The 23,452-nt window shown below is 41.3% G+C and overlaps 12 protein-coding genes and 1 long non-coding RNA gene across 18 annotated transcripts; 7 read left to right on the top strand and 6 right to left on the bottom strand.

The window, feature by feature from the left end:
• The first annotated feature begins 97 nt into the window (after positions 1 to 97).
• Positions 98 to 1,501, top strand: LOC6537457 (protein phosphatase 1 regulatory subunit 7). The gene is made up of 2 exons (XM_015192872.2): positions 98 to 114; positions 253 to 1,501. The coding sequence occupies exon 2, from the start codon at positions 406 to 408 to the stop codon at positions 1,384 to 1,386; it is 981 nt and encodes a 326-aa protein (XP_015048358.1). The 5' UTR covers positions 98 to 114; positions 253 to 405; the 3' UTR covers positions 1,387 to 1,501.
• Positions 1,502 to 1,777: 276 nt separating this feature from the next.
• Positions 1,778 to 3,126, bottom strand: LOC6537458 (protein CREG1). Of its 3 annotated transcripts, none has more exons than XM_002097978.4 (4): positions 3,000 to 3,126; positions 2,359 to 2,809; positions 2,216 to 2,297; positions 1,778 to 2,152 (listed from the first exon to the last, which is right to left on the bottom strand). In XM_002097978.4, the coding sequence occupies exons 2-4, from the start codon at positions 2,800 to 2,802 to the stop codon at positions 2,043 to 2,045; spliced, it is 636 nt and encodes a 211-aa protein (XP_002098014.1). In that variant the 5' UTR covers positions 2,803 to 2,809; positions 3,000 to 3,126; the 3' UTR covers positions 1,778 to 2,042. The 3 variants fall into 3 exon arrangements, with proteins under 3 accessions (XP_002098014.1, XP_015048359.1, XP_039232497.1); XM_015192873.3 differs by having other exon boundaries at positions 2,359 to 2,849; positions 3,000 to 3,118; XM_039376563.1 differs by lacking the exons at positions 2,216 to 2,297; positions 3,000 to 3,126 and having other exon boundaries at positions 2,075 to 2,152; positions 2,359 to 2,849.
• A 542-nt stretch (positions 3,127 to 3,668) lies between these two features.
• Positions 3,669 to 10,982, bottom strand: LOC6537459 (leucine-rich repeat protein soc-2 homolog). The gene is made up of 3 exons (XM_002097979.3): positions 10,845 to 10,982; positions 7,555 to 8,149; positions 3,669 to 7,278 (listed from the first exon to the last, which is right to left on the bottom strand). The coding sequence occupies exons 2-3, from the start codon at positions 8,045 to 8,047 to the stop codon at positions 5,834 to 5,836; spliced, it is 1,938 nt and encodes a 645-aa protein (XP_002098015.3). The 5' UTR covers positions 8,048 to 8,149; positions 10,845 to 10,982; the 3' UTR covers positions 3,669 to 5,833.
• Positions 10,983 to 11,059: 77 nt separating this feature from the next.
• Positions 11,060 to 11,842, bottom strand: LOC26535518. 2 transcript variants are annotated; one of them, XM_015192874.3, is made up of 3 exons: positions 11,690 to 11,842; positions 11,502 to 11,636; positions 11,060 to 11,436 (listed from the first exon to the last, which is right to left on the bottom strand). In XM_015192874.3, the coding sequence occupies exons 1-3, from the start codon at positions 11,784 to 11,786 to the stop codon at positions 11,366 to 11,368; spliced, it is 303 nt and encodes a 100-aa protein (XP_015048360.1). In that variant the 5' UTR covers positions 11,787 to 11,842; the 3' UTR covers positions 11,060 to 11,365. The 2 variants fall into 2 exon arrangements, with proteins under 2 accessions (XP_015048360.1, XP_015048361.1); XM_015192875.3 differs by having other exon boundaries at positions 11,502 to 11,633; positions 11,690 to 11,841.
• LOC26534834 lies at positions 11,693 to 12,298 on the bottom strand. Its single transcript, XM_015192876.3, has 2 exons — positions 12,088 to 12,298; positions 11,693 to 12,021 (listed from the first exon to the last, which is right to left on the bottom strand). The coding sequence occupies exons 1-2, from the start codon at positions 12,275 to 12,277 to the stop codon at positions 11,963 to 11,965; spliced, it is 249 nt and encodes an 82-aa protein (XP_015048362.1). The 5' UTR covers positions 12,278 to 12,298; the 3' UTR covers positions 11,693 to 11,962.
• LOC122319619 lies at positions 12,044 to 15,896 on the top strand. Of its 3 annotated transcripts, none has more exons than XR_006245246.1 (2): positions 12,044 to 12,181; positions 15,746 to 15,896. It is a non-coding gene; the product is annotated as an uncharacterized LOC122319619 (long non-coding RNA). The 3 variants fall into 3 exon arrangements; XR_006245247.1 differs by lacking the exon at positions 12,044 to 12,181 and adding an exon at positions 15,406 to 15,437; XR_006245248.1 differs by lacking the exon at positions 12,044 to 12,181 and adding an exon at positions 15,442 to 15,475.
• Positions 13,145 to 13,876, bottom strand: LOC6537460 (salivary glue protein Sgs-5). The gene is made up of 3 exons (XM_002097980.4): positions 13,630 to 13,876; positions 13,327 to 13,512; positions 13,145 to 13,265 (listed from the first exon to the last, which is right to left on the bottom strand). The coding sequence occupies exons 1-3, from the start codon at positions 13,850 to 13,852 to the stop codon at positions 13,228 to 13,230; spliced, it is 447 nt and encodes a 148-aa protein (XP_002098016.3). The 5' UTR covers positions 13,853 to 13,876; the 3' UTR covers positions 13,145 to 13,227.
• LOC26536096 lies at positions 14,638 to 15,298 on the bottom strand. The gene has a single exon (XM_015192878.3). The coding sequence runs from the start codon at positions 15,261 to 15,263 to the stop codon at positions 14,796 to 14,798; it is 468 nt and encodes a 155-aa protein (XP_015048364.1). The 5' UTR covers positions 15,264 to 15,298; the 3' UTR covers positions 14,638 to 14,795.
• Positions 15,897 to 16,534: 638 nt separating the features above from the next.
• On the top strand, positions 16,535 to 18,165 carry LOC6537461 (lysosomal aspartic protease). Its single transcript, XM_002097981.3, has one exon. The coding sequence runs from the start codon at positions 16,562 to 16,564 to the stop codon at positions 17,957 to 17,959; it is 1,398 nt and encodes a 465-aa protein (XP_002098017.1). The 5' UTR covers positions 16,535 to 16,561; the 3' UTR covers positions 17,960 to 18,165.
• A 119-nt stretch (positions 18,166 to 18,284) lies between these two features.
• LOC6537462 (cathepsin D) lies at positions 18,285 to 19,600 on the top strand. Its single transcript, XM_002097982.4, has one exon. It carries the CDS (start codon positions 18,304 to 18,306, stop codon positions 19,408 to 19,410), a length of 1,107 nt encoding a protein of 368 aa, XP_002098018.2. The 5' UTR covers positions 18,285 to 18,303; the 3' UTR covers positions 19,411 to 19,600.
• A 93-nt stretch (positions 19,601 to 19,693) lies between these two features.
• Positions 19,694 to 21,475, top strand: LOC6537463 (lysosomal aspartic protease). The gene has a single exon (XM_002097983.3). The coding sequence runs from the start codon at positions 19,923 to 19,925 to the stop codon at positions 21,111 to 21,113; it is 1,191 nt and encodes a 396-aa protein (XP_002098019.1). The 5' UTR covers positions 19,694 to 19,922; the 3' UTR covers positions 21,114 to 21,475.
• A 338-nt stretch (positions 21,476 to 21,813) lies between these two features.
• Positions 21,814 to 22,436, top strand: LOC6537464. The gene is made up of 3 exons (XM_002097984.4): positions 21,814 to 22,013; positions 22,135 to 22,287; positions 22,341 to 22,436. The coding sequence occupies exons 1-3, from the start codon at positions 21,839 to 21,841 to the stop codon at positions 22,349 to 22,351; spliced, it is 339 nt and encodes a 112-aa protein (XP_002098020.2). The 5' UTR covers positions 21,814 to 21,838; the 3' UTR covers positions 22,352 to 22,436.
• Positions 22,437 to 22,589: 153 nt separating this feature from the next.
• On the top strand, positions 22,590 to 23,305 carry LOC26536022. The gene is made up of 3 exons (XM_015192879.3): positions 22,590 to 22,951; positions 23,021 to 23,173; positions 23,235 to 23,305. The coding sequence occupies exons 1-3, from the start codon at positions 22,735 to 22,737 to the stop codon at positions 23,243 to 23,245; spliced, it is 381 nt and encodes a 126-aa protein (XP_015048365.1). The 5' UTR covers positions 22,590 to 22,734; the 3' UTR covers positions 23,246 to 23,305.
• The last annotated feature ends 147 nt before the right edge of the window (positions 23,306 to 23,452 follow it).

Genomic DNA, 23,452 nt, shown 5'->3' on the forward strand with positions numbered 1-23,452 from the left:
AAACTTATTTCTTAAATATTTAATGGTCTATATATAACATCACTAGTTCAATATCACGTTCTTAAGTGCACATCTCTAGCAACAAAAGTGTTAAAGTACCGGTAAGCTTGTAAGGTGAATAAACATATTTTGCTGACATTTTATACTCAGATAAAAAGCAAAGAGTAAACCAGTCAGTTTACCCTTAATATATGAATTTAAACTATATATTCGTATACATATTGAAAACATTCTTGTAACTTTTTGTAACAGCATCAAGCTTCAACATCACTTAACATTGAGGAAAGACCACCCCACATTGTTCTACACCCTGAACAGCGAAATAAACAAGTCAAGTGAGCATTGAATTTTCGGAGAAGTCATCTTTGATTTAGAAATAGAAATACCGGTCAATTTATATCCGTCATGGGCGATGCTGACCGTGCGATGAACGAACCGGAAGCCGCCAAAACGGTGGGTGGAATCCAGGTGATTCCCGCCGAGGATGTGGCCTCCATTGAGGAGGTAATCACCATCGATCCGGACTGCTATGAGCTCGATCTGAATCATCGCCGGATCGAGAAGCTGGAGAATTTCGAGCCGCTCACGCGAATCGAACGTCTGTTCCTGCGCTGGAATCTGATCAAGAAGATCGAGAACTTGTCCTCCCTGAAAACACTGATTGAGCTGGAGCTGTACGACAACCAGATCACCAAGATTGAGAATTTGGACGATTTAACCGAACTGGAGGTGCTGGACATCAGCTTCAATCGTCTTACGAAGATAGAGAACCTGGACAAGTTGGTCAAGCTTGAGAAGGTCTACTTCGTGTCGAATCGGATTACCCAAATCGAGAACCTAGGGATGCTCACCAATCTTACCATGCTGGAGCTCGGGGACAACAAACTGAAGAAGATCGAGAACATCGAAATGCTGGTGAACCTACGACAGCTCTTTCTGGGCAAAAACAAGATAGCAAAGATCGAGAACTTGGACACACTGGTCAACTTGGAGATCCTCAGTCTGCAGGCCAACCGCATTGTAAAAATCGAGAACCTAGAAAAGCTTGCCAACCTCCGTGAGCTCTACGTTTCGGAAAACGGAGTGGAAACCATTGAAAATCTCTCCGAGAACACCAAATTGGAGACCCTCGACTTGGCCAAGAACCGGTTGAAGGGCATTGCCAATCTTGAGAAGCTGGAACACCTCGAGGAGCTATGGCTGAACCACAATGGAGTCGATGACTGGAAGAACATCGAGCTGCTGAAGGTGAACAAGGCGCTGCAGACGATCTACCTGGAGTACAATCCTCTGGCTAAGGATGTTCGCTACCGCTCCAAACTGCGCGACATCCTGCCGCAACTGCAGAAGATTGATGCCACCCTGTGCAAGGTGCCCGGTTCCTAGATGGAACCCCTGTGAACCCCTTACAAGACTAATCCACGGCGTTGCGCCAATACATTTATATCGATTAACTTTGGAAAACTGCGTTTAAATATACATAAAAATTAACCACTTTAAAGGTTCTTTTTACCAACGAATCGTTTGGCGAAGGGTGTCAGCTAGTCCTCAGACGTAAGTATTTGTGTATGTAAAAATAAGTGATTCAGAACGTGAAGTATACCTAATGAGTCAGATATATTATCCACCTAGGCTGCACCTTATCAGCTACTTAATGGTATGGATATCTCTGTTGCTTAATTATTTGAAAAGATATCTTTATTTCAATTAGATCTGCAGATGTGGTAGTATAGTATATACATATGTATATAACTACTTTAAGATAAAAACGCTTTAGTTTAAAAAATCTTGTTTTTATTAAACCATCACAATCACACTTCAGTATGTCAGAGTACAAAGAAATGTACTTTTGTTTATAAAAAAGTTATTGTTCTATCGAGTGAAATCACAGAGCTTAACTGATAAGTGGCTTTCGAACATGTATTTTGTGTTCATTCCTTTCTTTTGTGCAGACATGTTGTTCGCATGATAAGCATATTTTATCATTTAATTTTTTGACAAAGTATATGAGGCGTCAAGTTGTTTCCCTCTGGAGGAGATCGTCAATTCAAAACAGCGTAATAGTCAGAGGCGCTTACTTTGTGAGGACCTCCATAGAAGTCCAGAACAAAGATATTGCTGATTTCCAGTTCGCAAAGGTAGAAATTGTGGGCTGTAAGGGAAGCAACACAATCATAAAATCAAAGAAATAATCTTATAACCAAGCGGTACTAACCTTTTACCCAATTGATGGCAGCTGGATGACGTTTCACATAGGCATCCAACGATGGCTGATAGCTTCTGTCGCTGGGATCCATCTGCGAATAAATCCAACATTTTTTTTACAATTTCAAATAGGATTTAATATATTCTACAGACCTTCTTGACCTGTCCACTGATCATGGAGCGGGCACATGTAGGCTCCATGGGATCCTTTCCGCCGTCCTTGCACCTGAGGGTCTGCTCATCACTGAACATGAGTGTGACCTTGTTGTCCGCCTGCCAGTCGGGACCAGTGAAGTCCAAATCGGTTAGCAGGAATCGAATCCGTCCAGTGGACCTGTTGTTAGCATCGCTGTCATCTATGGAGATAATGTTGACCATCGGATACCCCTTCACCCGTTCGTTGGTGGAGAGACTTCCCACAGCCGCCCAATTGGCGCGATGGACCAAATCCCTGGCAATCTTGGCGTGATTTAGCTCCTGCTGTCGCTTATATTCTCTAATAATACGTTCATCTCTGCTTTGGGAGTAACCAGATGAGGGGCTCAAGCTCAGGAGGGCCAAAATGAGGGCCAATAGTAGGGAATGGCAGGATTGCATGGCTTGACTGCAAGTATAACGATTCGGTTCTGAAAGATCACTGAGCACTGGACAATGATGATCCGCTCTTTTAGTACTTTCTGTGAATCACGATGTGGGCCGAAAACAAAGCAGACTACGGATAGCGTTGACCTTTTTGCGCCTGTGTGCTCTGTACTCCGCCAGTAATTTCCGCATACATATGTATTTATGCCTACCTGGAGGATCTGGACTAATGGCCCCTGTGGGTACTTCTGCTTTGCGATTTGTTTGTCAACTGACTGTGCTACTATTGCGCCTTTATTATCACCTGCTTCGAGTACAAAGAACCAGAACCAGCTGTTTTCAGCAGGTACCTCGGTTTCGGTGGGGTGTATGTGACGCATAGGTGGTTATATCTCCTGTATCTCTCAAAAATCCATTAGTGCCTTTTATTACAAGCTGATTTCAAATGCAGCCCCATTAACTGGTTATTCGAGCACTTAGTTGGTAATGTAAACATAAATTACAAATTAAACCGAATATCTAATTAAATAAAATTTGGGTTTGACCTAACGGGGTTTTAAAAAATTTACTGGGCGTATTGTGTCCAAAAACCAATGTAAATTTCACATTTGAAAGAATGCAACTTCTGAATTGAATCAGCATTGATAATAATTTGATTATTGAAGTAAAGGAAAATAAATTGTTAAAAACTAGAACTGATAAAACGAATTCTATTGGGGCAATTGGCAAGCGAAGTAGAACCGTACCGACCACCAAACTAGTTAGTCATTCGTAAACCGAGGGTGCCAACTGAACGATCATCCAATAACGGTGGCACACGGCATTGCCAGCTCAAATGAAGCCGACTGCTATGAAACTAAGCGCGCATTAACAGATCGAAATTGAAGTAGTTTAACATTTTGTTTCCTTTTATTTTGCAAATATGTAGGTATGCTTAAATATGATTTTTGTTTTAGGAGTATCTTTATGCTTGACTTAATCATTTTTACCATATAACTTGTACATTTCACTTGCATTTAACTTGACCTCATTTTACATTTATTGTTTCTATTTGTGATTGGCTCGAAATTTCGCCAAACGCTGCTTCTGAATATCCACCGTGTGTTTGTGTTTTTTTCATTATTCTAGTGTGCGATTATTAGTTTAACATTTATTTGTATTTCTGTTACATTTACGTTTTTTATCTTTGTACCGTTGGAAATATACTCTCTTTCTCATATTATTTGACATTTTGCGTTGTAATTAAATTACGTTTGCCAGATTAGTTTACCCTGCCGCATACAGTTTGTTTGAAAAATATATGTACATATCTCATGGAGTCCTGAAATCAATATGTACGCGTAGATCTCGAGTGTTTTCTCAAAAAATAGATGTGTAAAAGTTGATCGTACGTGTATAGTGTAAATATGTTTGTATGGATGTAAAACATTTAAAGTTAGCTTCGTTGATTTATTGATTTTTTAAAGATTTCTTTAAAATGTAAAGCCCATTTGCGTTGCAATGTTGGGGGGAGTAGCTCTAAATGGTTATTTTCTCCCGTAATATGTTTCAAGACATGTTGCTTACGATATAAAAATAAATAAATCGGATTTGTAACTTGTTTTTAAGCGGATTCAATGGAGTAGTACCATAATGGCAGATCGGAGCTACAAAGGAGCTGAACAAAAGTGTTAGGACAGCAGAAAAGTATAGTTATTCAACAGAAAGAACATTTAGCAAATAATCTATTAATCTCTGTTAAACACCTAATTGTTTCTTATCGCGTCAGAACACTTTTCTTCTTTCTTTTATAAGTAGGGTTTAATCCAACTTCACTAAAAGAACAGCAACTCAGAGTCCATGTTATCTCTAGATATCTTTTGCGCTTATCAGTTTTGTGGCATTATACAATATTCAGTTACGCCTTACACTTTTTACTTGCCACACAAATATCGTTGATTATGGTTATGATAACTAAATGCATTTAAATCATCTTAATATTCATTCAAATCAATTACAGACACACCGACATTAAAATAATGAAGTATACAACATTAGTTTTCGCTAGTTTAATGCCATTAGCCCAAAGTGCAGATGGCTTTAGTACTTTACGTGGATATTTTTTAGCTTAGACTAACATACAAAATGCTGCACTACCTTACATTTGCGAAAAATGTAAGCTCGTATGGAGGAGCCACAAAAAAACATTTGCAATCTTCTTATTTAAACAAATTACACACAGTTTAATACTTGTTGTTTCTTTTTTTGCGCTTGCTTTTACAAAATACGACTACGCTTAATGTGTATACAGATTAATAATTTCTTAACCACTTTTTGTTTTTAGTTTTAATTTTTTCAAACAATTCCTTGGCGCTTGCGTTTTTTTTTTTTTGTTTTTTTTGTGAAGTTTTGAATGTTAGGTTTTCTTCATCCATGACCAAAAACAGAACAGAAGATTTAAAGCTTTCAATTTACTTTCGTTTCGTTTCGCGTGTTACATTTTTGACTAGCTTGGAAGCATGAGTTAAATTAGAACCTAAAGTGCGGACTCTGAAGTGTTATTGAACACAGAAAGAAAAAAGCAAATCGGGGCAGTTTACAATACGCGGGACATTGGTATAACGTTTTAAAGCTATCGTTTTGTCAGCCAACGCACTCCAGTCGGTTTAAGGGAGCAAGCCTAAGTAGAAGGTGAAGCAATTAGAATCGCTCTTGGAAAGAAGCTGGAATCAATTACATATTCATGTGCTTTGTCAAATAATTAAACTTAAATAATTCGAACCTTTAGCAAGCATATCCCGCTTTCAAATCCCGATCAACTAAAACACCTATCTATCACGGCTTCCTCCCTTAATGGTTGGGATAAAGGATGGGGACGGGTTCTTGCCCGTTAGCTGAGATCGCACCGTTAGCGACGGTCGCTGCTTCTGGATGCGGATCCTCCTGCTGCTGTTGCACCTCCACCACCGTTGCCACCAGCACCGGGCGCCTGGTTCACCGTCTGCAGCTCATACTGGTAGTAGCAGTCGCTGCCCACGTAGACGGTGCGCCAAACGCCGTCCACATCTCACATCTGGCGGTACGGCGAGTGCATCTTGAGCCACTGCAGCACCAGCGATGGCCCGCCAGCTTGGATTTCTGGAGGAATAGTGCTCAGCGGGCACTTGTCAATGTTTAGATATTTTAGATTTTGACACAAAGCCAGTTCAAATGGCAGCTTCTCCAAACCGGGATTCTGGTTGATGTACAGATTCTCAAGACTCTCTAGCGAACCAATCTCCTCGGGCAGGAACTGCAGGTTATTCTCGCTTACAGACAGGTGAGTCAGGTTGCCCAGGTGGCCGATGCTACGCGGCAGCATGGTGATTTGATTGGTTTGCAGGATTAAACGTTGGAGCTCGTGCAGCAATCCAATCTCGTGCGGCAGCACCTCAATGCGGTTCTCCTCAAGGTCTAGTATCCTTAACCTTCGCAAATTTCCAATTGTATTCGGAATCTTCTTGAGCATGTTGTTTGACAGGATGAGTATCTCAAGGTTTTGCAGGTTCATGATATCATCGGGCAGTTTCTGTAGCGCATTTGTGGCCAGATTTAGCTCCACCATGTTCACCCAGGTGCCAATGTCTAAAGGTAATGCCGTCAGCATGTTCTCCTTCATGTTCAACTTGGTGAGCCCCTTGGCCCGCGAAAAGATCCCATAGGGGATCTTATCGATCCGATTGTGCTCCAAATTAATGCTATAGACATTGGTGAACTGCGCTGGGCCGCCGGTTGGATAACTGGCAAACTGATTCCTCGAAAGAGTAATGGTGGTCAAGCCGCTCAAGCTGGCCAGCATGCCGTCTGGCAACTGGGTTATGCCATTACCCTCCACATTAAACTCGTCCATGCTCTTGCAGTTTTTTAAAGTGGCCGGCACGCTACTTAATCGATTGTATCTCATGCCCAGCCGCACCAGGGATTTCAGATTCCCAATACTATCGGGTATGTCCAGCAGTTCGTTGTGCTGCAGGTCCAGAGCGCTGAGGTTTACACAGTTTCCGATGTCTTCGGGCAGGTGTTCCAGATGGTTGTGCGACACGTCCAGCGTGGTGAGGTTAACCAGGGCACCGATGGCGCTGCCCAACTCCCGGATCTTGTTCTCCCGCAAACTCAACATGGTCAGGTTGACCAGCTGGCGCAGATCGTCTGCCACGGCGGTGATTCGATTGAAGCGCAGGTAAAGAGTGGTTAGGCTGCGCAGACGGTAAATCACGGGCGGAATCTCCGCCAGCTTGTTGTGCCGCAGATCCAGCACCTTCAGTTGGCTGCAGTTTTGCAGGGACTCCGGCAGCGAGGTCAGCGAGTTCTCGTTGAGCGCAAGGTTACGTAAGCTCACCAGACAGCCGATTTCCGGCGGAAGTTGGCCGATCTTATTGCTGTACAGATAAAGTTCCGTGAGATGAACGCACTCCTTCACCGTGCTGGGGATCACCGTGATCGAAGATTTGCTCAAGTCCAAGCGCTTGATGCCTGCGGGGAGCATACAAAAGCATTACAGATGTTGTATAAAGTGAATCAAGTTTTTCATCTTTAAAACAAATTCCAATTAAAATGAATTATTTCGAGACAGTTTTTTAAATTCTTTCTTTACGCGTATAGACAAGCATCCATTCCAATTATAATGAGCATCCTTAATTCATTTGCAAGTTAATATTAATCCTGGTGTCATGTTTCTTATTTCATTCAGACAAAGATTAAATAAAAAAGGAAATACGCGTATGATAACCATAAGGTCCAAATACTTGCCTTCATCGCGGCAACGCTGCAACGCCTTGATGACATCCTGGTCGGCCTGGATGGGCTTGCTCTTCTTGGTGGTGGGCTTGGGCTTGTTGGACTCCGGATGCTTGACGGTCACCATTTTGGGACGCGTTTCGGGCGGCATGTTTGCGTTGTTTTCGTTGTGAAGGTGGCTGTGTCCGTTGCTGCCAGTCGGCTGTTGTCCACTGCCGGTGGACCCACTTGCTCCTCCTGCTCCGTTTGCCGGGCTGTTGGCGTTGGACAGCTCCGCCGATCCGACGATTGCACCTGCTGTGCCCGATCCTCCCGCAAAGCAGAGTGTTGGGGCCTCTGTGGATCCGTCGTTGGTTTTGCTGCCGCCGCCGCCGCTGTTACCGCTACCTCCGTCTCCTCCGCCGCCTTCTGCTCCTCCTCCTGGTACCCCGCCGCTCCTCTCCGCCTGGCCCGTGGACGATAACGATGTGGTCGATGCCGTTGCGCCCGAGGAACACAAGTTCATAATTTTGCCCAGCTTTGCGGTCGGCGGCGACAATGCGTTGCCCAGAAGTGTGCCCAAGCAACAGCAGCAGCAGCCGCGGCCGGAGGAACTCGTTGCTCTACCCTGTAATGGAAATATTGCGATTACAACAATACCAAAAACATGCCACCAAATCTGTACTTTCTGTACGATATCAAATTACAATCTTTGTGTTTTATGTTTTCCTGTGAGCAATCGCAGGAAAGGGAAAGTTCGGAATACAATACGCGCACCCGTTTATGGCTGCACTTTATCAATTCTGCGTCAGCCGGGCGGCAATCGCATCGTGCGTCATCGTCATGGTGCTCCCACCCACGCATCCCCGGCTCCACCCAGCCCCATCCCCACCCCTCCGCTGTTAGCCCGGCTTCTTTACTTTTGCTTTTGTTTCTGACAGTCGCCGTCGCTCCTTATTAACCAGTTGACCATAAAGTTTTTTAGAAACCCTACACGCAAATCAATAATTAAGCATTCCAACAGTGACGTCAAAATAAGGCAAACAAAAATTGTCTCGCTGAGGATTCTCACCACACAAAATACCCAGTATGATTTCATTAATACATGTATAACCTTAATAATTACTAATAATTGTGTAATATCAAATGAAAAGCTTTCTTATGTGTGTGATGCAAATAGTCCATGTGATAATTTCTAATTTAATTGCTGGAAAAGATAATTCACGGTTTCGTGGGTGCTTGTAAGTTGTGATAAGAAAGTAACTATTCGGGGAAAGGCTGATTTGAATACTAAGCAAATGCTTACTATAGATAAGATTAGATAAGCATCACTTGCTCCAGGCTCATTAATTAAATTAAATGTCACTTAGTTAGTTTAGGGGTGCTCGTAAGCCGCTGCTGTTATACTTTAAGAGCTGTCAATGCCGCAGGCCACGTGCAGGAATCGCATACCCCGTGCAGTGGGCCACCCAGCAACCTTGCCACCCGCTTTCCACCGCCCACCGCCCTCCAGCCACCACCCACCAAGTCACACACGGAACGTTCCTGCTATTTCAACGGCAAATGTCAAGGTCAGTGAGAGGGGGCGTCAGGCGATTCCTGGAAAAGCCAGAGCCAATGCCAAAGTCAAAGGTTGAAAGTGCACCGCAATCTGCCCATATTAAACCATATCTTGGGAAACCGGACGCAGCGTAACCCGAACTGGATTCTTACTCAAAGCGAAAATTTGGAGGAGACAGGCTTCTCGGATTTCACAGATTTTGCATATGCGAACAATGCACATTGCGGCCAATTTTGAGTGGCTGCTCAAGTGGAAGATACACGGGAAAGAATAAAGGGCAGATAACATGATCATTGCTCGGATTTCAAGAAATCTTTTACATTTAATTATGAACTATACCTGAACAAAGTAAGTGCGCTTTCGGTTTCAGAGTATATTTTGCTTTTTAAGACCAATCGTATCAATCATATCAAAAAGTAAAAATATTCTCTTTGATAGTTTCAACACGTATATTCTCCAACTGTAGGCGATTTGATTCTACTGATCCCTGGAATCGTACGTAGCTTATGATAAAGATAGATAGATAGATAGAGCGACGACTTGGAGAACTGACAGTCTGATTCATGGTAAATTTCCATTTCTTTGATTGCATTGCACTGGGTCCCTCTGCTGTTATTGTTGTTGTTCTTTCGCCTTGTTTGTGGGCGGGGAACCAAACATAAATCGGCACAGATATGTACACACAATGGACACACATATGTGCAAAGTGCACAAACACTGGCAGCAGCCAACAGTAAGACGCGAAGATAGCACTAGTGGGCAGACATACAACTTACTGTTTTCACTTAATATGCCATTAAAACTGACTGCTAATTCTCTTTCGCTATTTCCGCCGATCAGGACACCACTGCACGCATTATTATATTGTTATTATTCAATTTGCACACTAGAGCTGGGACACACTGCGATTACCATTTGATAATATCGATGCTTTGACTTTCCTTCAACTATCGATACTCAATTCGTTTTGTAGACTGTTTACACTAGGGCGCAATTAGCTTATCAATATTAAAGTTAAAACCTAGTTTAATAGTATACGCAATTAGTTGAATTTTTGGCAACAAAATTATGAACGACAAATCAGTTAAAGCTTGCTAGTCAATATTTTTTATTAAATATTTAAAGAAAGTTGTTATGCAGATATCTTAAAAGACATGTTATTAATTATATCTTAAGTTTTATTTTGAGAATATTTTAACTGTAATTAATTAAATAAATTATTTCAAAAAAACGTAATAAGTTCAATTCAATCCAGTTCGATTGCGCTCGATATATTGGAAGTTTAAATTTGGCTTTTACTTAAAAAAAAAAAGTATAAAACCCTATTTATTTAAATTGTTTATGTAAATATCAAAAACTGAAATAATGATTAATAAGATTTGGGACAAATGATCAACTGTAAGCTGACAACTGTAACGAAAGCTTTGTTAAAAGCTCTTACCTTGGAGCTTTAATATGTTTTTGCCTCAATGTATACAATGTTGAGACATTCCACAAAAATGAAGAAAACTTAGTACATATTTTGATGTTACAAACATGCTAAGCTTTTCTAAGTAACAAATTTTTGATTTTAAAGGTTCTTCCCCAATAAAATGAATTATAAGCAATTGAACTGCTACATTTCGAGGTCACGTAAGCAAATATCAAACCCCAAAATATATGCAACAAAACACGCGCATAGGTATGTTATACATAATTTATGATAATAATGCCTTGCGCTTGAAAAGGAAATAACAACAATTTCGCGGATAAAAAAACCAACCTGTTATTGAATAGCGAAGCGAGAAAACTATTCAGCCTTCAGCGCTCAGGGGAAGCACTCGTGTGTAAGTAGTTTATATCCTTTGTGCTGCTCCTGCCTGCCCAAACAATTTTTTACTTGTGGCCAACAGCTTTGACTTTTCCACTTTTATCAACTATTTTCGGCTGAATATCACTGCCACAAAACACTCTTGGCCTAGTCGTTAACACTTAAGCTACAATTTATAATAATTTATTCGTGCGATTTAAAACAGTAACGATGTCGTACAAAAAGGATGGATTTTCCGGGAATATAACGGAGGAAAACTGGCGATTTTCTTTCGCGGAGGTGACGTGACGCGTGCCTAGAGAGTTGAGAGTTACACATAAATACACCACTGGTGGCTGCTGGTATATATCCTGCCCGTTTGCATCCACGCGCAATTCCCTCCTTCTTACATCGCGTATACGACGCGTGCGCCGTATCCAGCTGGCGCCCTCTGGCGGCAGACAACAGCACCCAACCGCTTTCATATTTGGCCCCTAGATGTCCATCCCTAGAAGTTCGTCGTTGCTGATAAATTCACAGGCCCTCTTCGCTATTATGCGATAATCTGCGAGAGGGATACAACAACATTTTTATTATTATTTATTAAAAGAAAATAATCAAAAGACTTACCCTTCTGGTACTTGCAGTTGTACATTTGCATCACACAACTGCTGGCAAACGTTCTTAGGCAGCCATCAAGGACGTCCAGGGCACAAACAACTCGGTATCCCATTGGACACACATCATGACACTTTTTGGGAACTACTGGGGCAAGTGGTCTTCGAAAAAGTGCTCGGAATATATAGATTTAGACTTACCACTCAAGGTAAAAAGCTGGCCGCCAACTATTGTGAAGATCCCTAGAAGCACACAAATGAGAAGTAGTTTGTTGCCCAACGTGCATACAAATTGCATTTTTACTATACAACCGTTCGCGCTTTTTGCCAAACTCGTATTGAAATTCAATTCCACAAAAGTTTTCAGAGACTCAAAAAATTTTACATCTTATATTTCGCCCTGTCAATTGTGTAAATATTTATATATTTCTTAAAAATATTCAGCTGCTTCTCCTGCGCCTGGTTATTTTCCCCCTACCGTCTGCACTCCTCTGAGTCCCGTGTGCATCGACCTGTTGTATCTTTTCTCCACTCTGGTGAAATAATTTTTATATCATTTTATATATGCATTCATGTCAGTTTTCCTGTTTTCTTCTTACCCTCCCGTTTTTGGCAGGCATGCAGATCCATTTCGCAGGGATTCTTGTAGGTACAGCGAATTTCCCTACCATTCCTCACAGTTTTCCCGCAAAGGTAATTAATTTCGTTTCTCGAGCAATTATTGTTACAGTTCTGTGATTTCGCTAGTCCAAGAAAAGCCAAAAAAACGACCAGGATGATCAACTTCATGTTGGAGCAAGGGCTGTTAAAGTGTCTCGAGCTGGTGATTGAAAGTAGTTTTATATCTGGACGAAAATAGGCCAGCCAATGAACTCGATTCGAAATCCATATGTCGCTTGAACAAAGGTTTCGATCCCATAGGCAGGTGTGTTCATTTTGCACGTGTTTCCGTTAATAATGCTACGAAACATGGCAATTCTTAAAAAAAAGGAATAATAATATATACTACAGAAAATAGTAAGGTGCACCTTTAGGCATTTTTAAAAAGTAACAACAAAGGGGTAAATGGTACCATTATATTAAAACCGCTGTCTACTTTTCGGGCGAGCACAATTTATCACAAAAGAGTTCATTTACTAACCATTTGCTTTTTTAATTACTTACTAGTCTTAGCACAAAGCCATCATCTTGCGTACTCTTGCAACTTTTTTAATCTTTTGGTAGAACAATGCGCCACAAACAAATTATTTTCTTGAAGGAGTTATCCATATATACTGAGAAGTTGGAATTAGAGCTAAGCGAATAATAAAGTCAATAAGCCAATATTAATTATCGCAATCAAAACTGTAAAGTACAAGTTTTAAAAGAATATCTTATCCGAAATTTGAAAATCCGAAAAAAGCGAACGGCAAAGAAAGTTTTAAAACATCCATAATTATAATAAGTTGTTATAGTCTTGTGACAAATTTAATAGTCATATATCTTCAGATAATAAACATTCACCTGGGCAAACAAGTTTTTGTTCACACAGCTGATTTAACCCGTTCTCTTTTATTTATTTAAAATTCTTGTATGGATAAACAATATTTGTAGGCGTATTAAAAGATTTTTATCAACTTGTTTACTAGACCAATGAGTTGTAGTGAATTCAAGGGGTAAGATAAAAGGCCACTTGTATAAATAAAAAATCATACAATTTAGCTCGCATTTATTGGTAAATATTCATTTAATTTGACATTTTAAGTGCATGATCCAATCCGTGGTTCGTTGACATAGGCTGCAATGGTATATTTAAAGTGGTATAATAATGGTATAGAATGGTATACAGATGAACTCACCTTCTGCATGACGGCAGGCGTACATATCTAGTAGACAGCGACTTCCGAATGTCATGTCTCGACCGCCGGTATTCCCATTACTGTCTGTATAGGGAAACCAGGCACAGACCCGCGGTGCTCCTCGAGAACACCACCTTGGACAGTAGATCTCCTTCGTACACTCCTCCTTCGTAGTGGCTACCATGGCTAGAGGGATACTCAATTTATAATCCTTGAACCACTTTATATAGAATTAAATTTCAAAACCGCTTTCGTGGGCATTTACCAATTTGGAATGTGAAATCATAACTCGGATTAACTTACGTGGCAAGCAGCGATTGGCTCTCATGCAATTTTCATTGGCAAAGATGCAACCGTTCTGAAAGACGCGACAAACGCGATCCACCACTGACCAGACCAGATCCTTATAGTAGGGAGTGCATCTGGCTCGAAACATACACGTATTCGAGCAATCTGTTGTCTGAGCCTCAGTGAGACTGATAATACCACCCAAAAGGACGAAGAGTAAGGAGAGGTTGACCAACATGTTGGGAATGATGAACACGGGCGACTGGAACGGTTTCCGTAGGGTTCTTATTTATTTATATTTGTGAAGATTAATTCAAGTGTTTCGATTTCGCTCTTACCCATTTAATCAGTGTTTAATCAGCTGGGAATAATATACATCTTACGGCACCTGTTAAGTTAAACGGAAATCAAATTAAAGCAAGTTGAGAGCAAAAACTTGTGATTTTGGTGTAGATAAACTTGAAGCATTATATCATTTTCGACAAACTTTTCCTTTTTCGCAGTTTTCATAAATAAATAATTATAATTATATATATAATTAATATAGTTTCCTAAGCATCCATTATGAATAGTTGGCACATATGACCAAAGCCTTTAAATCCAAACGTGCATTCTGGTTTCCAGAACAGAATAACTACTACATAGTACCGTGCCACGAATTACTTTTAATTAATTAAAAAGCAATACTTAATGCTTAATTATTATAAGGTTTTTAAAATGCATTACTTCTTTTGCATATTACTTTTAATGTGAAAGTAAGACCAAGTTTGATTGACTTGGTCTCGTGACGGTGTATTAACTCGGCTAAAAAAGGCAGCAAGCAAATCTTTGAACTCCATATGCAATAAATCTTCGACTCTGTCAGCTTGGCCAACTTCGATTTGGCCCGGTCAAAAAGACATGACAGTCGACAGGTCGCAGCCAAGTGAATGGGAGCTCTGATTGTTGGGAGCACGGAGCACTACCATTATTTGAGGTTTATTGTGGCACCGAGTAATTCATTTTGAAAATGGCTCAGAGAAGTACTCATGATCTTACATCTTTTTATTTCGAAAATGTGACACAAAGTATTTTTGATTCAAGTTTCCAGCTGTTAGGACAGCCTTCTGAAAAGTTTGTTGCTATAAATTTGTCTAGCATATTTTTGTTTAAATTATAAATATTTTATTTTACGTCTGCGCTTAGGGAATTAGCTTCAATACAGAAACTCGTTTTCCATTCTTTTTGCCAGTCCTGAGGTCCGCCCTGTATGTACGCAGAGTTTTCCGGTTGAATAGGCGATATACACAACGTCCAGGTTTTGCTCTGCATGGGTCATTGTTGTTATTAAAAGCCTTCAAAACACGAACATTTTTGTTATTTTTAAGGCCATTTCTAAAGGCTACTTTGACAGGTCGTCCCGTTTTCAGGTCTTTTACAAGAAACACGACATTATGACGCCTTTTTTCTGCCGTTCTTTTAGGCAGCACGTAGTATTTGCCTTTAGGGTACAAATAGGGATAGCATTTCTTACATGAAGATCTGCGGGATTTCGGCTGGATTTGTTCCGATACCTCATTGTCTGCATGGTCACCAATGGACTGACCGAGCGTCAGATTCATGACCGCCAAGAGCATCCACATCCACAACCACACCCACACAGCAGGCATGACCGACTTTCGATTGGAGCTTCAACGATCTCTTTGGGGAGTTGAAGTGCTGGTCAAACCGAATCGATTTGTGCTGGAAAATGATCGCTTTAAATTGAACTTTAAACATATAATTGTTAGCCTGACCGTCAAGTTTTTAATTTGGACTTTACAGCCATTCAAAGTGATACCAGCGTGAGTGAAGTTTAAGTTTAGCAATATGATTGCAGGGTGTAAACAATTTTATTTTTTCGGATTGCATAGGCAATGAAAAAGCGATTACATACAAAAACAGTTGAACTGTATTTATATTTATCTGAACACTATTAAATGTTCATGGAATTTAACAGCTGTATTCAGAACCAGTTCATCATATATCAATATATATCTATATGCCTATATAAGCTCATTACATTGTCACGATCAGTCAGAATGAATATCACATTACTCCTAAAATGAAGTCGTTTAGCGTAATTGTTTGTTTGCTTTTTGTCTCAACACAGATAGCGGCACAAACCCAGCCGGAATGTCCTGAAATATGTCCTGCAATTTACAGTCCTGTGTGTGTAGAAGCCTTGATAAATGGGAAATTGGTTCGATGTTTATTTGGCAATAGCTGCCAGCTAGGTGTCAGCAGCTGTCGTCATGGAATAAGTGAGTACCTGGCATAATTTGTTACGCCCTATTAATATTTATTTAAAATGATTTTCCCGCAGATTGGTGCAAACAAAATGAAGAAAAATGTAAAAGAAGTTCGCCCACCTGCAGTCAATACCGCTAAACTAAATATAAATTTCGAAAGTACACAACAATTTGTTTTATGGACCAAGTTATGACGTTAATTTACTAACTGAATTGACGCCTTTCGCAGAATAAAATATGTTTTGGGGTATTTGTGGCTCTACACTGAAATGAATGTCTGTGTATTGTTTTACTTTTTTTATGGCAAATGACTTTGACTTGAATTTACTAAGTATTTATACGTTTATTTCATTAAATATTTTTTCAAAAGTGTAACCTACCTATGCTACTGTGAAAATTGTTTTTTTTTTGTTGAGTAAGGTCTTTTCTTATTTATGTACGGAGACAATGGTACTTTGAGTTCTAATTTTAGCCTTAACTACCATGTGATCCGTATTGTAGATGTTGCTATTTGCTATTATTCCAACTCTTTTTTGAGGAAATCCAAACATTCCCACAGCTGGTTTCCGCGGTGACCTTGGCTAACATATTTCGCATTATACGGATCTCTATAAAACCCATAACTCCCCAATTATTCGGGTTAGTACCAACTAAACATTCTCGAAATAACTCAAAGAATGCGGTGCAGGATTTTGGTGCTGTGTGCAATCATTTGCCTCCTTGTAATTTTGACCGAGGCCAGACAGAGGAAAGCTAAACATTCCGCTGATAGAAGATCACTGGCAGTGAGAAGTGGACACAGGAGCCAGCGGAGTAGTGTTCGTCAAGGAAGGAGATTGGCTGCCCGATCTGGGAAGCACAGGAAACGCAGGCTAAATGCGGCCAAGAAAAACAGGAGAAGGCGTAACTTGGCTAGAAAGTCAAAGCGGAAGACTAAGGCCAAAACTGAGTCAAACGCCAGAAGTGGTGCAACATACGCTATTTTACCATTGGATTTCCAGCAGAATTTCGTGCGAACCACCGACAACCTGCGATCGGAGAAGGCCTTTTTGGCCAGTCGATATGGCTTTAGTTTTGCCAAGACTTCTGGCACTGCCACCTTGAAAAACACGGCGAATATGGAGTACACCTGCAAAATGAATATTGGTACACCCAAGCAGAAGTTCACCGTGCTGCCGGACACTGGAAGCTCGAATATCTGGGTGCCAGGACCGCATTGCAAGAGTAAGGCGTGCCAGAAGCACAAAAAATACCATCCGGCCAAGTCTAGTACTTATGTTAAGAATGGCAAATCCTTTGCCATCACCTATGGCTCGGGTAGTGTGGCTGGAGTTCTGGCCAAGGATACGGTGAGAATCGCTGGGCTGACTGTCGCCAATCAGACATTCGCCATGACTACCAAGGAACCGGGAACTACATTCGTGACATCCAATTTCGATGGCATACTGGGACTGGGATATCGTTCCATATCGGTGGACAATGTCAAGACGCTGGTGGAGAACATGTGCTCGGAGGACGTGATCACCAGTTGTAAGTTCGCCATTTGCATGAAGGGCGGCGGCAGTTCCTCGCGAGGCGGTGCCCTAATCTTCGGCAGCTCCAACACCAGTGCGTACAGCGGTTCCAATAGCTACACTTACACTCCGGTGACGACGAAGGGATATTGGCAGTTTACACTGCAGGACATTTATGTGGGCAGCACCAAAGTGAGTGGCTCTGTGCAGGCCATTGTGGATTCGGGAACATCCCTGATCACAGCTCCGACGGCCATCTACAACAAGATCAACAAGGTCATTGGATGCACCGCCACCTCCAGCGGAGAGTGTTGGATGAAGTGCGCCAAGAAAATACCCGACTTCACCTTTGTCATTGCGGGCAAGAAGTTCGTCGTGAAGGGAAACAAGATGAAGGTCAAGGTGAAAACCAACAGAGGGAAGACAGTCTGCATATCGGCGGTATCTGAAGTTCCCGACGAACCGGTGATCCTGGGCGATGCATTTATCCGGCATTTTTGCACGGTATTCGACTTGGCCAACAATCGCATCGGATTCGCCGCCACTACGTACGCCACATAGACTTAAATGTATTACCTATAATGCAGCTGATCTCGCACAGACGATCATTTGAAATTTAAGTACACCTGTTACTTACAACTCTCTACTCCTATGTACCTTGCAACATACTTTCAAAACATTTACTTAAACTGTTGTAAGTTAAGCTTTAAGTTTAGTATTTTTTATCTTGTAACGTTTTCTTAAATACAAATATCTAAACTTCCAAACCTTTGCAATGCTTTTCAGCCTACTCATTTACCTAGTTAATTAGCCCGAGCAGCTGCGAAGTTACGTGTGCGCAATTCCAATTGCAACGTTTAAAGTTAAGAGTAATATTTTCAGTTCTACCAGCAATTTCATAGAAGATGCTTCGAGTTTTGTTTTTCTTGCTCGCGGGTCTAAGTTTAGTCTTTGCGACTGGAAAAATTCTAAAGATACCGCTTCATGTTAGGAGGAGCTTCGAAGGAAGTAAAGTCCTTCTGGCGGAAAATGCAACCAAAGAAAGTGAAACACTTCAGCTGCTGCTAAAAACGCACAACAATATGGAGTATTATGGGAACATATCTATGGGAAACCCTAGGCAAAACTTCAGTGTGATCTTCGACACAGGATCTTCGAACACGTGGTTACCCTCTGTGAACTGCCCGAAGAGTAATGCAGCATGTCAAAATCACCGCAATTATAACTCTTCCGCATCAAGTAGTTATGTTCCGGATGGCAGAAACTTCACCCTGCAATATGGATCGGGAAGGGTGGTTGGTTATCTATCAAAGGACACCATGCACATTGCTGGAGCTGAGTTGCCCTCCCTCACATTCGGAGAAAGTCTATTCCTTCAACACTTTGCCTTCAGTGAAGTACGATTCGATGGACTAGTGGGCTTGGGTCTGGGCGTCTTGTCCTGGTCCAATACAACGCCGTTTTTGGAACTCCTGTGCGCCAACCGATTGGTTGAGAAATGTATATTTTCGGTGTACCTCCGTCGAGAGCCGCGGGAGATAGTCTTTGGCGGTTTCGATGAAACCAAATTTGAAGGAAAACTGCACTATGTGCCAGTGAGCCAATGGCGTACTTGGAGTCTTGAAATAACCAAAACTTCAGTGGCAACTAAGCAAGTTGGCGGTAAAAGTAATGCCATCCTGGACACGGGCACATCACTGGTTCTTGTGCCGCAACAAACATACCAAAACCTGTTGAATGCCTTATCAGCAAAGTTACAAAATGGTTATTCTGTGGTGACATGCAGAAGTGAACCGCTGCCAAATATTAATATTCTCATCGGAGACATGGTATTTCCCCTAACACCCAGCAATTATTTAATGGAAGTTATATTGGACCGTAAACCAGTTTGTGTATTGGCCATTGCTCCCATTAACAGGGGATTTTGGGTACTGGGCGATATCTTTCTCAGCCGATACTATACGGTTTTCGATGCCACGGAAAGGAGGATCGGATTGGCACAAGCCAAGTGAAGTTATTGATAAGTATAAATATATATAATATAAGTATATATGAAGTGTATATATTATTTATGCATGGTATATATATTTTTAAACTGTATGTCCAAAAATTAAATAGATCCCACAAATGTTTGCTAGTGAGAAGTCTATCAATATTATTTTGATTTAAAATAAATGTAGGCGCACTGTTAAATTTCGAATATCCTAATTGTTTGTTATTAAAGCGAAAGCCCATGCCAATGTACCACTGTTCGCACAACTTAATTGTGTAATTTCCAATTGCTTTGTTTATTCAATTAAATGTACTCGCCCTATTTATCTCTACTTTACGCAAACATTGAAGTGCGTTCAGCCACGACATTAACCCATTCCATTTGAATGCCAGACGAATTTGGCCATTAAAGTGCTCCATTTGCAGGTGCTATAAAACAATCGCGGCCAGAATCTCTGCCAATTAGTTGGAAGGGGCTTTACAAACGGTTCGCATCGATTTCAATTCGCCTGGTCGACTGGTCGGGCCAGTGATGCACTTCCTCATTTCACTGTGGTTGTCCCTGTGGCTATTGTGCCTGTTCTGGGCGAAATGCCAGGGCCAGCTTATCCGCGTTCCCATGCAATATCAGGCCTCTTTCATGGCCAGTCGCCGTCAACACCGTGCCGGTAGATCGTCCCTCTTGGCCAAGTACAATGTGGCTGGGGGACAGGAGGCAGCGACGTTAAGGAATGGTGGAGCCACCGAAACGCTCGATAACCGATTGAACTTGGAGTACGCGGGACCCATTAGCATTGGATCGCCGGGTCAGCCCTTCAATATGCTCTTTGACACCGGTTCTGCCAATCTCTGGGTGCCAAGTGCCGAGTGTTCGCCAAAGAGTGTGGCCTGTCATCGTCATCATCGCTATAACGCCAGTGCGTCGAGTACTTTTGTTCCGGATGGGCGGAGATTTTCCATTGCCTACGGCACTGGAAGTCTGTCGGGAATATTGGCCCAGGACATGGTTACCATTGGCCAGCTGGTGGTGCGGAATCAAACCTTTGCAATGGCCACACACGAGCCGGGTCCCACCTTTGTGGACACCAATTTTGCCGGCATCGTGGGACTTGGTTTTCGCCCTTTAGCCGAGCAGAGAATTAAGCCATTGTTCGAGAGCATGTGTGAGCAGCAGCTGGTGGATGAGTGCGTCTTCTCGTTCTATCTGAAGCGGAATGGCAGTGAAAGAATGGGTGGAGAACTTCTTTTCGGTGGGTTGGATAAGACGAAGTTTTCGGGAACCCTTACCTACGTGCCCCTCACCCATGCCGCCTACTGGCAGTTCCCATTGGATGCCATTGAAGTGGGCGGTACTGCCATCAGTCACCATCGACAGGCCATCGCCGATACGGGCACATCTCTATTGGCAGCTCCCCCCAGGGAATACCTAATAATAAATAGTCTCCTTGGCGGCTTGCCCACCGCAAATAACGAATATTTGCTCAATTGTTCGGAAATCGATAGTTTGCCCGAAATTGTGTTCATCATTGGTGGACAGCGATTTGGCTTGCAGCCCAGAGATTATGTAATGAGTGCCACCAACGACGATGGCTCTAGAATTTGCCTATCCGCTTTTACCTTGATGGAAGCCGAGTTCTGGATCCTGGGAGACGTTTTCATCGGCCGATATTACACCGCCTTTGATGCGGGCCAACGGCGAATTGGCTTTGCCCCAGCGGCCTAAACAGCACGTTTTTCCAAGTTTCGTTTCCGGCGAGTAGCAAGTATCTGCTCCATTTAATGACCAAACTTGGACATCAAACGGTGCCGTAGAGAAATCACAAGAGTTGGTTACACAGAGAAACCACAAATAATCCAGTTAGTGGAAAAAACAGCTGACCAACCCACGTTCCGGTTTGGTAAACTTTTTAGCTAAGGTAATCCCCTAATGAAAGATATATGTTATATCTGTAAACAAACTTTAAATACATACTTTTAAATATATTTTTCGGCGACATTATTATTTTTATAAGTTGTATGCTTTGCTTGACTTAGCTTTTGATTATTCATTTCTCTCTAATCACATTTAGATAGTTCAAACTCATTTAAAACTAGCAATATGTTTACTTATAATATTAATTAATAAAAAAGTTTAGTTTTATTCATAAATATATACAACAATGCTATAATTATATGTATTGTATCGTGATAAAGTTAATAGCGTGAGAGTGCAGTAAACTCTGATGATAATTATTTATATATGGGTTCCCTTATCTTTGTCTATTAATTTCAAACCCACCTATACGTGTGAAGCACGTATACAAATAATATAAAAAAATCACCGACATCTGGTTTGTGACGATTCTGCTTATACTCACACTGAAAAAGTACCTGGAATCGCCACTAGCTTAAAATATATATAAGAGAGATTCACTCTGTGCCGTAGTCAGTTATAGAAATATATTCAAGATGAAATCTAGTTTGTCTCTGGGTCTGCTGCTCGGTCTGGCTTTAAGCCAAGTGGCTGCTAGTTGTCCGGATAGCTGTCCCGATACGGAGGATGTTGTTTGGGCTCTTGGAGGCGGATGCAATGTGTTCCGCAATAAATGCTATTTCGACAAGGAGAACTGCCACCGAAAGCCAGGTAAGCATTGCTTCTTATATATTATTATTATTTGTTAAGACGAACTGTCAACCAGACTCTGGTGCGAACATGTTTCAAGAAATAGAAAACTTGGTGCTTAATTAGTAAACAAATTGTTTAGCTTTGACCATCACCACAAAGGAGGAGTGCCAACAACAATGCGCTGATGCTTGTCCTGCAGTTTATCAGCCCACAGGTGGCATTTATAAGGGTCAGGTGCGAAACTTTGGCAATGAGTGCGAAAAAATTGTTCACACCTGTCGGACTGGCGAAAGTAAGTAGTTCCCTAAAAAAGGTGTTCTTGATTAATACTTTGTATTTTCACAGCTTTTTTGTAGGGCTTTCTACTCATGTACTGAAGGTCCTTAACTAGGAATTTAAATACAGTCGTTGTTCCATAAATAAAGCTTCTATCTTTATGTAGATTTTGCATTTTGATTTGGTAAGGCTTTAATTTTAAATGTGAGTGGCAATTTTTGCGCTTAATGTAAATTAAAAGTTTTTAAAGTACCAATGTAAGTTATTTTTATTTAAAATAATAGCAACCAATGTGCCATCACAGGCGCCTTTAAAAAGAGTTATTTACAGTGTTATTTATTAACAAACAAAAAACCCCCACACATCTGGCACTTTCTGCTGCTTGAATAAATTAAAGCCAACAAAAGTTTCCGCAGACGTGCCTCCAAGCCAACAAAAACATATATAAAAGTGGAGGAAACACATGATCGGCTCAGTTCATCCCAATACTTTGGAGCTTTTCAACATGAAGTTCTTCCTCTATTTTTACCTATTGCTGTGCCTGGCTCTAAGCCAAGTTAGTGGTAATTGCACAGGAGAATGTCCCGATACGGAGGAAGTTGTTTGGGCTCTGGGAGGAGGTTGCAATGTTTTCCGGAATAAATGCTATTTCGACAAGGAGAACTGCCACCGAAAGCCCGGTAAGCATTGCTTCTTGTATCTTATTAGTGTTCATTAAGAACTAATAAAACGATATATGTATTTAAAAGCCTTGACCATAACGACTAAGGACGAGTGTCAAAAGCATTGCGCCGACTTTTGCACAGCTATCTACCAGCCAACAAGTGGCACTTACAACGGCAAAGTCCTAAACTTTGGCAACGAGTGTGAAAAGCGAGCTCACACCTGTCGCACTGGCGAGAGTAAGTTCAGCTATATACGCTTTTAAATATTAATAAATATTCTCTTTATGCAATTTTACAGCTTTTTTGTAAGCCACGCAGAAAGTTTTAAACGTGAACGCAAATAAATGATCTTTACACCTACAAATATAACTTTTAGTTGTTTTTATCTATTAGGGCCCTTGGAGGTTTGAAGCATGAAAGCAAATATTTATTTATTTATTTATACAGAGCTAAGTTACAAAGTGAATTTATAACTTAACTTAAAGCAAATATTAAAGTCGCATTCCGATATAAACA

Source organism: Drosophila yakuba, chromosome 3R, assembly GCF_016746365.2.
Source record: "Drosophila yakuba strain Tai18E2 chromosome 3R, Prin_Dyak_Tai18E2_2.1, whole genome shotgun sequence".
Lineage (NCBI taxonomy): Eukaryota > Metazoa > Arthropoda > Insecta > Diptera > Drosophilidae > Drosophila > Drosophila yakuba.

Bases quoted from the DNA above. Each gene is read 5' to 3' on its own strand.
- LOC6537457 (XM_015192872.2), top strand. From the start codon at position 406: ATGGGCGATGCTGACCGTGCGATGAACGAACCGGAAGCCGCCAAAACG.
- LOC6537458 (XM_002097978.4), bottom strand. From the start codon at position 2,802: ATGCAATCCTGCCATTCCCTACTATTGGCCCTCATTTTGGCCCTCCTG. The intron at 2,298-2,358 runs GTCTGTAGAATA...ATTTATTCGCAG, and splicing joins TCAGTGGACAGGTCAAGAAG to ATGGATCCCAGCGACAGAAG. The intron at 2,153-2,215 runs GTTAGTACCGCT...CTTCCCTTACAG, and splicing joins TGCCATCAATTGGGTAAAAG to CCCACAATTTCTACCTTTGC.
- LOC6537459 (XM_002097979.3), bottom strand. From the start codon at position 8,047: ATGAACTTGTGTTCCTCGGGCGCAACGGCATCGACCACATCGTTATCG. The intron at 7,279-7,554 runs GCAAGTATTTGG...TGCTCCCCGCAG, and splicing joins GCAGCGTTGCCGCGATGAAG to GCATCAAGCGCTTGGACTTG.
- LOC26535518 (XM_015192874.3), bottom strand. From the start codon at position 11,786: ATGCAATTTGTATGCACGTTGGGCAACAAACTACTTCTCATTTGTGTG. The intron at 11,637-11,689 runs GTAAGTCTAAAT...CACTTGCCCCAG, and splicing joins CCAGCTTTTTACCTTGAGTG to TAGTTCCCAAAAAGTGTCAT. The intron at 11,437-11,501 runs GTAAGTCTTTTG...TCCCTCTCGCAG, and splicing joins CAACTGCAAGTACCAGAAGG to ATTATCGCATAATAGCGAAG.
- LOC26534834 (XM_015192876.3), bottom strand. From the start codon at position 12,277: ATGAAGTTGATCATCCTGGTCGTTTTTTTGGCTTTTCTTGGACTAGCG. The intron at 12,022-12,087 runs GTAAGAAGAAAA...TTATTTCACCAG, and splicing joins TGCCTGCCAAAAACGGGAGG to AGTGGAGAAAAGATACAACA.
- LOC6537460 (XM_002097980.4), bottom strand. From the start codon at position 13,852: ATGTTGGTCAACCTCTCCTTACTCTTCGTCCTTTTGGGTGGTATTATC. The intron at 13,513-13,629 runs GTAAGTTAATCC...GTATCCCTCTAG, and splicing joins AGCCAATCGCTGCTTGCCAC to CCATGGTAGCCACTACGAAG. The intron at 13,266-13,326 runs GTGAGTTCATCT...ATACCATTGCAG, and splicing joins CGCCTGCCGTCATGCAGAAG to CCTATGTCAACGAACCACGG.
- LOC26536096 (XM_015192878.3), bottom strand. From the start codon at position 15,263: ATGCCTGCTGTGTGGGTGTGGTTGTGGATGTGGATGCTCTTGGCGGTC.
- LOC6537461 (XM_002097981.3), top strand. From the start codon at position 16,562: ATGCGGTGCAGGATTTTGGTGCTGTGTGCAATCATTTGCCTCCTTGTA.
- LOC6537462 (XM_002097982.4), top strand. From the start codon at position 18,304: ATGCTTCGAGTTTTGTTTTTCTTGCTCGCGGGTCTAAGTTTAGTCTTT.
- LOC6537463 (XM_002097983.3), top strand. From the start codon at position 19,923: ATGCACTTCCTCATTTCACTGTGGTTGTCCCTGTGGCTATTGTGCCTG.
- LOC6537464 (XM_002097984.4), top strand. From the start codon at position 21,839: ATGAAATCTAGTTTGTCTCTGGGTCTGCTGCTCGGTCTGGCTTTAAGC. The intron at 22,014-22,134 runs GTAAGCATTGCT...CAAATTGTTTAG, and splicing joins GAACTGCCACCGAAAGCCAG to CTTTGACCATCACCACAAAG.
- LOC26536022 (XM_015192879.3), top strand. From the start codon at position 22,735: ATGATCGGCTCAGTTCATCCCAATACTTTGGAGCTTTTCAACATGAAG. The intron at 22,952-23,020 runs GTAAGCATTGCT...TGTATTTAAAAG, and splicing joins GAACTGCCACCGAAAGCCCG to CCTTGACCATAACGACTAAG.